This window comes from Theropithecus gelada, chromosome 16 (assembly GCF_003255815.1).
Source record: "Theropithecus gelada isolate Dixy chromosome 16, Tgel_1.0, whole genome shotgun sequence".
In the NCBI taxonomy this organism is placed as follows: Eukaryota; Metazoa; Chordata; class Mammalia; order Primates; family Cercopithecidae; genus Theropithecus; species Theropithecus gelada.
Genome location: NC_037684.1, coordinates 62362977 through 62375467, shown reverse-complemented (window position 1 = coordinate 62375467; position 12491 = coordinate 62362977). Strand labels below are relative to the sequence as shown.

At 48.0% G+C, this 12491-nt stretch overlaps 1 protein-coding gene across 3 annotated transcripts in view; it reads right to left on the bottom strand.

The window, feature by feature from the left end:
* Positions 1-335: 335 nt before the first annotated feature.
* The window catches only part of WSCD1 (WSC domain containing 1), a 64349-nt gene continuing 52193 nt past the window's right edge, over positions 336-12491 (bottom strand). For all 3 annotated transcript variants that reach the window (XM_025362118.1, XM_025362115.1, XM_025362116.1), the window contains exons 6-9: positions 12265-12424; positions 11093-11257; positions 3648-3848; positions 336-1324 (exon numbers count right to left, since the gene is read on the bottom strand). In XM_025362118.1, coding sequence (XP_025217903.1) covers positions 972-1324; positions 3648-3848; positions 11093-11257; positions 12265-12424 — 879 coding nt within the window. In that variant the 3' untranslated portion in view covers positions 336-971. The remainder of the gene's footprint in view (positions 1325-3647; positions 3849-11092; positions 11258-12264; positions 12425-12491) is intronic.

The window sequence follows — 12491 nt, the reverse complement described above, 5'->3', positions numbered from 1 at the left end:
TACAATCTCCCTGTGCCAACTCCCAAGACCCATCTGCTGGTGTACAGGTTCCCAGGGGTCCTGGGCTCCCCTGGAACTTCAGCTCCTGCCCTCTCCCCCATGCCCCCACGCTTACACCTTGCTTCTGGGGCATGACTTGAATCTCCAGCTTCCCTGGGGATAGTTGGAGGAAGAAGCCAGGCAAGGAGGCCCCACGCCTGGAGCATGGGGTCGTGGGGGTTGAAGGGGGTGGAGGGCAGGGCACAGACTTAATGTGGCTGGTCTTGAGGTCAGTGTCTGTATTGGCTTGGGCGGGGTGGGGGCCAGCCCAGCCACAGAGAAAAGAGAGGCAAGGCTGCAGAGTTTGTGGTGCCCGTAGTCACACCACACATACATTTATGGGATGTCAGGCACACGGCCAGGGCCGCACAGCCCAGCAGCAGCAGTCTTGGCGCCCACCTTCATCCCAGTGGTCCTCGCTGCTCAGAGCATAAATGCCCGCCCGGCCCAGCATCCCAGAGTCAAACACCCTAATGAGCAAGTCTACGCCGGGGCTAGACATGGGAAGCCCAGGCCTCCTAGATCCCAGGGAGTGCATGTGTATCTGTGTGAGAGAGACAGCCAGCCAGCCTCCAGGAGCACTGGGCCTGGCACCTGTGTGTTACGTCTGTGCGTGGCTGCGTTTGTATCTGGGGGCGCCTGGCACACCCCACGTGGGTGGCTTCACTAAGACGGGGCTGTGAGCCTGGAGTGGTGTCTGAGTGTGTCTGAGGAGGTGTGGCTTGGTGGCCAGGTGGGTGTGTCCTTTTGTGTTTGCCTTGTGATGTGTGTCTGCTGTGTCCAGGTCTCCTTGTGCCGGAGGCAGCACCAGGGTGGGTCCCCCACCCACGGTTCGTCCCAGTGAGGCCACAGGCCTGAGCATCAGAGTGGGGTGCACAGCCCCGTGGTGAGATTGCATCACTCAGAGGGGGCGGCGGCGTGGGCCGGGCCTATCATCTGGGCACATACTCCCTGGGAAGCCCGGTCCAGTTGTGGTCACGCAAAGCCTTGTCCACCGTCCGGATGTAGCCATTGATCAAGTCTTTCATCTCCGGGGTGAAGGGCTCAGGGTCATGGGAGCGCCGGCCACGCCGCCGGAAGCTGCCCTCCTTGTTGTTCTCCACGCAGAGCAGCCGCTCCTCGCTCACAGACACGTTGAGGAAGGCCACCATCTCCCGCAGCGTGGGCACCAGGCTGCGCCGCAGCTCCTCGTAGTGCACCACCAGCAGCCGCTTCCCGTATTTGAGCCAGTCCAGGACGTGCGAGGACCACCACGAGGCATAGCTGTTGACGAAGTCCGGCCACTCTAGAGTGAGGACAGGAGAGACGCAGAGTCAGGGACTGGCCCTGCCAGGGCTGCCGGTACCCGGGAGGCTGCTCGGGAGAGGGAACTGGGCAGGGTTTTCCACTGTCTGCTGCCTAGAGTCAACCTGGCATTCTCCGTGGAGGAGGACCCTTTGGTGGCCGAGCAGTGAGTCTGTGGTGGGCAGGGGCAGCTCTGGGCATCCTGGTGGGATGAGGACACTCTGCAGGCTCCATTTCCCATCCTAGGTCCTCCTATAAAGTTAAGTCAGCATGGTGCCTGATGAGCACGTATGTGTCTTGTGGTTTGATTGCCAGTTTGAACCTGTGAAACTGCCAGGCAGTAGGACATACAGTGAAGCCACAGGCGGGGGTGGCCTTGGACTTTTGCAGGTAACCTACTTTATGAGCTTTCTTTTCCAGAAAATTAAGAAATTAATTTTTGGGGAGGGGTGTGCAGGGTCTAAATATCAGAAATCATCTCAATAAAAAGTTTCCATAATTGGGCTATTAACACACCTCAAATGCTGTGTGAAGCGTTTGCTTTCTCTAATCTTCACAATGACCCTAGGAGACAGGGCCTATCCTTATTTTTAAGATGAGAAAACAGGCTCAGAAGACAAGGTAAGCAGCTTTCCCGGAGTTATACAGCTCATAAGAGGCAGAGGAGGCATCAGAGATCAGCCTGCCTGACTGTCAGGGGCTGTCTAGGTAGAGGATGATGGGGGACGGGGAAGACTAGAGGCCAGCAGAGGCCACCCACTGGTTGATCCAGCAACAAGCAGAAAGGAGTGCAAGCCTGCCTGGCCATGGGCCCCTGTGACTACTCCTCTCATCCCACCCTGCCTGGAGACTGCTTTGTTTCTGACCGACTTCATTTCTCATCACTTACCACCCAGACTCTATTTGTCCCCACCCAAAGGCTCAGCTGTGCGTGTCTTGAGGGCAGAGATCCTGACCCCATTAGCCTGGGCTTCTGGTACCTTGCCCCATGCCTGGCACCCAGGAGGACTTCAGCAAGTGTGAGTCAGAGGACTGATTCCATGAATAAAGCTGCAGTGGGGAACAGGCCAATCTGACCCAGAATCAGACACTCTGGATGTTGGGGCACAAAAGGCTTGTATGCCCCCCAAATTCATGGAGTCCTAACCCACCATATCATGGTATTAGGGATGGGGGCTTTGGGAGGTGATTAGAGTCAGATGTGGTCATGAGGGTGGGGCCCTTGTGATGGAATTAGTGCCTTTATCAGAAGAGACACCAGAGAGCTTTTGGGGACATGTGAGGACACAGTAAGCAGCCGTCTCCAAGCCTGGAGACAGGCCCTTCCTGGGAATGGAATTAGCCAGCACTTGGATCTTGGACTTCCCAGCCTCTAAGACTATGAGAAATAAATGTCTGTTGCTTAAGCACCACTCCCTTACCCCATTCCCCAGTTTTGTGGTGTTTTGTTACGGCAGCCAGAGCTGACTAAGACATTGGGTGTGAGTCCCAGCTCTGCTGCCCACCACCAAGACCAAGTCCCACAGCCATGTTCTCTGGACTCATCTGGAATGTGGGCTGATGTGATTCCCCGACCAGACACTGTGAAGAGTCAGCGAGAGGCAGCTTAGGAGGGAATTAACATGCTGAGCTCTGACCAGAGACCAGGCAGGCACATCATCTCACTGCTCCCTGAATGCCCCATGAGGTGCAGGTCTCATTCTATAAAGGTGGAATGTGGTGCTGAACACAGAGGAAGGTGCAAAGCAGGGCCATATGCAGCCCATGTGCTCTTCTCCCAGCCCTGTATGAACTCCACTGCTCCTTGAATGCCCCATGAGGCACAGGTCTCATTTTATAAAGGAGAAGCCTGGTGCCAAAGACACAGAAGGGTGCAAAGCAGGTCCATGTGCAGCCCACATGCTCTTCTCCCAGCCCTGCATGAGATCCTGAGCAGAAGCAGAGATGCAAAGGGGTGCATATCACCCTACTGTGCACTCATAGAGGCGGAGAAGATTCTTGGTAATCAAGCTGGCATCTAAGTAAAATGCCTTGACATATGGACCTCAGCAGGCATGGGGGGCAAGGGGAGGAGGTGAGCTTAAGCCCAGGCAGAGCAGCACTAAGTCCCTAGCAGGATGGGGTTTGAGTGCCTACCTGTGTATACTGATCCTGCATCCTGCAGTGCCTACCTGTGTATACTGATCCTGCATCCTGCAGTGCCTACCTGTGTATACTGATCCTGCATCCTGCAGTGCCTACCTGTGTATACTGATCCTGCATCCTGATGGGCATCCTGCCTGTACTGACAAGCCTCCCACCCCCACCACAAGGTCCCTGAATACCTTTGCTCTTCCAGTTGCGGTCAGCTGCATACCCCAGGTGCCCGGCACATTTCCTGTTGAATTCTGCCACCAGGGACCTGTATGGGTTCCGGATCAGCAGGATGGCTGAATCAAACATCTCAATCTCCCTCCTGCCACTCTCGTGAGTTTTGACACAGATGGTGCGTCGGCTCCGCCAGTGGTCCTTTTCGCCCTTGAACCCTGCAGGGAAAAATGAGAGGGTCTCTGTGGAGGATGGTGTCCATGGAGCCCCCTACCACAGCAGCAGACAGGTTGGGGAAAGCCAGCATCAGGGGCATAAGAGAGGCCCCATGGAAGGCACAGAGGGCACTGAGAGGACCTATGGATGGTGACAGGAACAGCTTCCACAGGAGTGACCCTTTCCAAGGGGAAGTGACAACAGGAATTGTCTAACAGTGGGGAAAGATGGCATCTGCAACAGAAATGAGATGAGGTATCCCCTGAAGACCTCCAGGAGTCAGGGGGCAGAGGACCTGTCATTGCAGATGCAGGCATATATTTTGGGCGTCTTCATAGAGATAATTTTACGCAAGCATCACAAACAACCTTCGATTTAACCACAGCTGCAAACATAGCTGAATGAACAGACTGAGGCACAGAGTGAGCAGAGGACTTGCCCAAGATCACACAGCACCATGAAAACAGCACCAGGGCTCTCTCCACAGGCCACTGTGTGTCCCTGTGAGGCCCCCAGCTTCCTCTCACCTCCCCACCGTCGGGGCAGGATCCTGACTTACAGGTTCAACGGCTGTGAGCAGGTGTAGATCCACCCTCTGACCTAATGCCGTGGTCCTACGACAGGGCCCAGCCTTGCCCCAGAGCAGGTCTGGTCAAAGCCTCATCCACAGTGCTTGAGCCTGGCCCTGAGGACCCAGGGCCCAGTTTCTATGAATGGAGACTTGTTCCCATCGATCAGCCTATCTGGGGCCCTCTCTTTCCTTGGTCCCTTACTATAGTACTGGGCACTCAGAACCTGAATGACTACTGGCAGAGAAGGCCAGACTCCACCCATTCATCCAGAGTCACACATTTATCAGTGAAGGTTATTGTGTGTTCGCTGTGTTAGACTTTATTTTGGGGACAGAGGATTAAGCCTCAGACCTTGTCTTTAAGCTTATGTTCTAGTAGAGGAAATAGCCTAAGTGCAGGCTATAGGGGTTTATGGAAACAAAGAGCAGGGGTTCTAAATAGTGGGATGTCCTAGAAGGCTTCCTGGGAAGAGGTCTCCTGAAACTAGTCTCCTGGCCACACCCCACGTAGCCCACGCACCCAGCTCTGAGACATGTTCCATAAGTGCTCATGCGCTTCTCTTGGGCTCTTGGAAACAAAAGGAGTCCTACCACCTGCCCCTCTGCAGGAACGGCTGGAAGGCATTTGTATCTGCAGTGAGCACTGAGGGATGCTTTGATGCCTGGAAAATGCAAGTCTCTTTTGAATCTGGAAGTCCGGGTTTACCCATTGAAACTCAACAAGCTTCAAACTCATCTCTGCCATAGGCCAAACACCAGAAGGCCTCGCTTTGATTCATTCTGTCAAACAGCTGGAAAACGCTATGAAAGGAAGAGTCAAACTGGAATGAATAAACTTGAGATCTGGTCTTTAACAACCCTGAGACCCAGGGTGCCTTCCATACTGCCTCGGCCTCTTCCAACAACAGCTATTCTGCCTTGCAGCGCAGACCACATTCGACCTACCACAATAGATTTGGCGGTTGGGCATTGGTGATGCTCTGTGAATTGTGCGTGTGTGTGCGTGTGTGTGTGTGTGTGTGTTATCACTCTGTCAGTGCTCTGAGGCCACTAGCTACATCTAATGGTGCTGTAAGGCTCAAAGATGTGTGTGAAGTATCTCTAAAGCATTTCTGAGGCAGTGTCAACCCAACCTCTACAGCTGTCAATACCAGTCATTGGGCCACTTACTATATAGAGACCAAAACAGCCAGCTGCTTGAATAAGGTGAGGGTCTTGGAGACGAACAAGGTGGGTAACTGCAGCTTGGGCACAGTGGGTGAGTCCCAGGGGACTAAGCCAGAGTGGACAGGGCCATGTGTTCATGTGACCACTTCCTCCCTCACCCGCAGGCGCCTGTAACACTCGAGGCTCCCGGGGACGATGAGGCTGGGTTATATGGACAACGATAGCTTTTTCTCAGAACCAAGATTGTTATGAGTGATACCAGAAGCCAATGCCAAGCTCAGGAAGTTTCTGTTTCTCTAGGATGTCACTGACAGCATCAACTTTCCTAAACCAAACTCTGGTTAAGAAATCCAGAGAAAATGGGCCGGGCATGGTGGCTCACGCCTATAATCCCAGCACTTTAGGAGGGCAAGGCAGGCAGATCACTTGAGGTCAGGAATTTGAGACTAGCCTGGCCAACATGGTGAAACCCCCCGTCTCTACTAAAATACAAAAATTAGCTGGGCGCGGTTGTGGGTGCCTGCAGTTCTAGCTACTCAGGAGGCTGAGACAGGAGAACCACTTAAACCCGAGAGGCGGAGGTTGCAGCGAGTTGAGATCGTGCCACTGCACTCCATCCTGGGCGACAGAGTAAGAGTGAGACTCTGTCTTAAAAAAAAAAAAAAAAAAAAGGAAGAAAGCAAGCAAGAAAGAAACGGGGAGAAAATGTTGCAATGCTTGACAACAGAGAAATACATTTTAATAGATTTTGCCAAATTTTATGCCAATGGACTTGTCTGAGGTTTTTCATTCTTAAACAAAACACAGACTTCAGTCATTTAACTTAATTTCTCTTACTTCTACAAGGGAAAGATCACAAATCAAAACTCTTAAAAGATTTTTAGACTTTTTTATTACATTTTGATGAACTATTTCTTGCCTCAAAAAAGGAATGAGCAGATTAAATCAGTTTCACCCCTAATTATTGAGGGTTCTAAAAATTAAGGAAAATTCAAGAAATGTTTATAGAGAGAATATTCAAGCTGCTAGTCTTTCCCTTTGAATCCAGAATAGGCATGATCTCATGAAGTTTCACTCTAAATGGGGTCCTAGGACTGCCTTCATCAGGATCACCTGGGAGCTTGTTAGAAATAAAAATTCCTAGGCCCCACCTCAGACCACCTGAATCAGACTGTCAGGCGTGTGGGCCAGGAACCTAAGTTTTAAAAAGCCCTCCAGGTGATTCTTTTTTTAACTTAAAAATATTTTTATTAAAAAAGAATGAGTTCATGTCCTTTGCAAGGACATGGATGAAGCTGGGAGCCATCATTCTCAGCAAACTAACACAGGAACAGAAAACCAAACACCACATGTTCCCACTCACAAGTGGGAATTGAACAATGAGGACACATGGACACAGGGAGGGGAACATCACACACTGGGGCCTGTTTGGGGGTATGGGACAAGGGGAGGGAGAGCATTAGGACAAATGCCTAATGCATGCAGGGCTTAAAACCTAGATGACGGGTTGATGGGTGCAGCCAACCACCATGGTACATGGATACCTATGTAACAAACCTGCACGTTCTGCACGTGTATCCCAGAACTTAAAGTAAAATAAAATAAAAATAAATATTTTTATTATTATTTTAAACAGACACATGATAAATGTACGCCTTCTTTATGGGGTGCAATGTGATATTTCAATGCATGTATAAAATGCTTAATAATCAAATCAAAGTAATTAGGCCATCCATCACCTCAAACATTTATCATTTCTTTGAGCTGGAAACATTCAAAATCCTCTCTTCTGGCTACCTGAAAACACACAATCAATTATTGTCAACTGTAGTCACCCTACAGCGCTATAAAACACTAGAACTTATTCCTCATATCTAGCTGTAATTTTGTATTCATTAACCAACCTCTCCCTATCCTGCCCTCCCTCCTACCCTTCCCAGCCTCTAGTGACCCCTATTCTACTCTCCATGTCAGTGAGATCAACTTTTTAAGGTTTGACATATGCATGAGAGCATGTGGTATTTATCTTTCTGTGCCTGGCTTATTTCACTTAACACAATGTCCCTTAGGCTCATTCATGTTGCCGTGAATTAGAGCACTTAATTCTTTTTTTATGGCTAACTAGCCATTGTGTATATGCACCACATTTTAAAAATTCACCTATTGATGGATACTAAGGTTGATTCCATACCGTGGCTATTGTGTATGGTGCTGCAATAAGCATGAGAGTACAGATATCTCTTCAACCTACTGATTTCCTTTCCCTTGAATATATACCCAGCAGTGGGATTGCTGGATCATATATATGGCAATTCTATTTTTTTTTTTTTTTGAGGAGCCTCCATACTGTTTTCCATAACAGCTGTACTAGTTTATATTACCATCAACTGCGTATAAGAGTTCTCTTTTCTCCGCATCCTCACCAGCACTTGTTATTTTCTGTCTTTTTGATAGTAGCCATTCTAACTGGGGTGAGATGATCTCTCATTGTGGTTCGGATTTGCATTTCCCTGGTAATTAGTGACACTGAGCATTTTTTCATATACTGTTGACCATTTGTGTGTCTTCTTTTGATAAATGTTGTATCATCTGTCAATTTTTAAATCAGATGCTTTTGGTGTTTTTGTTGTTGAGTTCCTTATATGTTCTGGTTATTAATCCCTTGTTGGGTGAATGGTTTGCCAGTATTTTCTCCCATCCTGCAGGCTGTCTCTTCACTCTGTTGATTGTTTCCTTTGTTGTGCAGAAGTTTTTCCATTTGACATCATCCCATGTGTCTAATTTTGCTTTTCTTGTCTGTGCTTTTGAGGTCCTATCTCAAAAGCAAAAACATCTTTGCCCAGACCAATGTCCTGAAATATTCCCTGTTTTCTTCTAGTAGTTTAATAGATTTGGGTCTTATATTTAAGTAAGTCTTCATTTTGAGTTGATTTTTGCATAAGGAGAGAGAGAGGGGTATAGCTTCAGTCTTCTGCATACGGTTATCCAGTCTTCCCAACACCATTTGTACAGCCTCAGTCTTCTGCATACGGTTATCCAGTTTTCCCAAAACCATTTGTACAGCCTCAGTCTTCTGCATACGGTTATCCAGTCTTCCCAACACCATTTGTACAGCCTCAGTCTTCTGCATACGGGTATCCAGTCTTCCCAACACCATTTGTACAGCCTCAGTCTTCTGCATATGGTTATCCAGTCTTCCCAACACCATTTGTACAGCCTCAGTCTTCTGCATATGGTTATCCAGTCTTCCCAACACCATTTATTGAAGAGACTGTCCTTTTCCAAATGTATGTTCTTGGCTTCTCTGTCAAAAATGAGTTGGCTGTAAATGCATGGATTTATTTCTGGGTTCTCTATTTTGTTCTATGCGTCTGTTTTTATAGCAGTACCATGCTGTTTTTTGTCACTAAAGCTTTGTAACATATTTTCAAGTCAGCAGTGTGATGCCTCCAGCTTTGTTCTTTTTGCTCAGAGTTGCCTTGGCTATTCAGGGTCTTTTGCGGTTCCATACAAATTTTAGAATTGTTTCTTTCTGTTTCCATAAAGAATGCCATTGGTGTTTTGATAGGGATTATATTGGATCTGTTGATTGCTTTTGCTAGTATGGTCATTTTCCCAATATTAATTCTTCCAATCCATAAATGTGGGATGTCTTTCCATTTTTTGTGTGTCCTCTTCAATTTCTTAAGTGTTGTAGAGTTTTCTTTGCAGAGGTCTTTCATCTCTTTTATTAAATTTATTCATAGGTATTTTTTCATAGCTATCTAAATGGCACTGCTTTCTTGATTTCTTTTTCAGTAGTTCATGATTGGTATATGGAAATGCTACTGATTTTTGTATATTGATTTTGTATCCTGTAACTTTACTGAATTCATTTATCAGTTCTAAGGGTTTCTTGGTGACACCTTTAGGCATTTCTATATGTAAGATCAGGCCATCTGCAAACAGGGACAAGTTGACTTCTTCCTTTCCAATTTGGATGCACTTTGTTTCTTTTTCTTGCCTAATTGCTGCATAAGACTTCCATTACTAGGCTGAATAGACATCGTGAAAGCGGGCATCCTTGTCTTGTTTCAGTTCTTAGAGAAAAGGTTTTCAACCCTTTCTTCATTTGGTATGATACTAGCTTTGGGTTTTTCACATATTGGCCTTCATTGTGTTGAGGTACATTCCGTCTCTATCTAATTTGTTGATTGTTTTTGCCATAAAGGGATGTCGAATTTTATCATTTATTTCTGCTCTGATCTTCATCATTTCTTTCCCTGCAGTACTTTTGGGTTTGGTTTGTTCTCGCTTTCCTAGCTCTTTGAGGTATGTCATTAGGTTGCTTATTTAAAATTTTTCTACTATTTTGACGTAGGCATTTATTACTATAAACTTCCGTCTTAGAACTTCTTTTGCTGTATCCCATAGGTTTTGGTATAAAATTAAAAACACAGTTGAGAGCTCTGGTGACAGACTAGATCATTAATTTCATTCATTAAAAATTCATTTTAATTATTCAGCTAACAGATTCGTTTGGTTGTTTTTATGATATCTATTTCTATTGAATTTCTCATTCGGATCATAAAACGTTTTCCTAATTTCATTGAATTGTCTATTTGTATTCTCTTGTATCATGCTGAGTTTCCTTAAAATCATTATTTTAAATTACTTTTCAGGTATTTCATACATTTCATTTTCTTTTAGGTCTGTTACTAGAGAATTATGTCATGTTCTGTCCTTGCTCTTTTTTTTTTTTTTGAGACGGAGTGTCGCTCTGTTGCCCAGGCTGGAGTGCAGTGGCGTGATCTTGGCTCACTGCAACCTCTGCCTCTCAGGTTCAAGCAATTCTCCTGCCTCAGCCTCCTGAGTAGCTGGGACTATAGGCGCCCGCCACCATGCCCGGCTAATGTTTGTATTTTTAGTAGAAATGGGTTTCACCATATCGGTCAGGCTGGTCTCAAACTCCTAACCTCAGGTGATCCACCCACCTCAGCCTCCCAAAGTGCTGGGATTACAGGCGTGAGCCACTGCGCCTGGTCTCCTTGCTCTTTCACGTTTCTTGTGTGACTGCATTGATATCTGCACATCTGGGGGGACAGTCACCTCTTCCAATTTTACGGAGGAGCTTTCATAGGAAAAGACTTTTTCTAGTAGATGTATCCTATAGCATGGGTTGGGTAGCATGCTTAGGTTTTGGTTCTGGGTGGGGGAGTAGTGTAGTCTCAGTGTCATTTCCTTGTCTGTAATCAATATCAGTGGTGTCTGCAACTGCCTCAGTGGCCTAGATTGTGAGTGTTCGTGGATACAATGGTGTAACTTTGCTGTGGATGGGGACCACCCAGGCAGGCTGGTCTTCAGTCCCTGAAGGGTGAGTATGGCACACAGTGGCTCCACCTACAGGTGGTTCTTATGTACACTCAAGTTTGAGATGCACTGCTCTAGTGCCCTGAGAAGCTTGGGAGGCAAGGTGACAGTTTGGTCACTGGGAGCTGCCTTCCATTGTCCCCTGTAGCTTTGACTTACCTTTGTTGTACAGGGTTCCATCAAAGTAGTAGCTCCCTGTATAGAAGCCAGTGGCGTGCTCAATGAGGTGCCGTGCCCATGTGTTCCCAGCTCCTGGGAAGCTTGACAAAGCCACAAACACTTTGGATTTGTTAGGCAGGAACCTCCTGTCTGTACAACGAGTGTCTGAAAGTCCAAAAGTCATCACGGGGTTGGTTACTCACTTCCATTATGACTCACCAATTCACCACTAAACTCCCTTAGAGGGACTGAAGAACGAAGACTCCTGTTTAATAGATGAGGGAACCAAGACCCAAAGCAGGGAAGAGATCTTCCAACTATACCTTAGCTGCACAGGTCTGTGGCTAGTCAGAGGAAGCCCCGTGATGAGGCCTCCAAGACGGCAGTGCAGGAGTGGGATGGGAATCAGACACCCTAGGGACCCTCAACTCCCATTCTGTCTCTATGACCACAGCCAAACTCTTGCTCCTAAGTTAGCACAGATAATTCCAGATTCTACCAGGGGAAGTGGGAGGGGATTGAGGCTATGCTGAGCAAAGTGACACACCCAGGGACTATCAACAGTAAACCAGAGCTGGACTAATGACAGGCAAGTCATTCGTTGTGTCTCATCCCCAGGGGTGCTACAAGGAGCACATGAAATCACCAAGGGAAAGCCCCAAAACCTCCAGAGCCGTGCTGGGTCACAGTAGGCACTTGATAAAGGTGGTAACATCCCTCTTCACCTGCTCTTCTTTTCATCAGTTCCTAAGGTCAACAGGGGCAGACCTGATGCTCACACCAAGGAGGGTTCCCAGGTCCTGGAGGCACCAGTGGCCCCTGCAGCTCTTGGGATCCCATTCTTCCCACATTTCCCAATCCTACCACCTTTCTGTTGCTATCTCTCCGGGACCTGCCCCTCTCTGCTCATCCTCTTACCATTGTCATCCCCAGAGAGACTTAGATAAAAGGTCCAGTGTTTTTTAAAGTGAGTCCAGGATTCAGCCTCTGTGGAGGGTGGAAACCTGACCCTCCCCGTTATCTCCACCACCCATCAAGATGCCAAGACCTTTACACAGACACCTGCCAGACCTCATAACTCTATGCTTGGCCATGACTGGCATCTCCCAACCCTGGAAGCTCTCCCCACCCCCAGACCAAATGCCACTACCAGTCGGGGATGCAGAACCCACCTTGCACAGGCGTCTGGTAGACCTCACAGTATTCTGCCAGCCTCTGTGCCTCAGGGTCCTGGCCACATAGTGAGCTGTCCATGGCATCACGCAGGTTGAACTGGGGGGTAGGGTAAGCACAGTAGCATTCCCAGCCCCTGAGAATGGCCAAGGGGAACTCCTGCCAGGGAAAGATAAGAAGAGAAGCACAATGAGTGAATTTGAGGGTCCTGCTTCCCAGGGCTCAG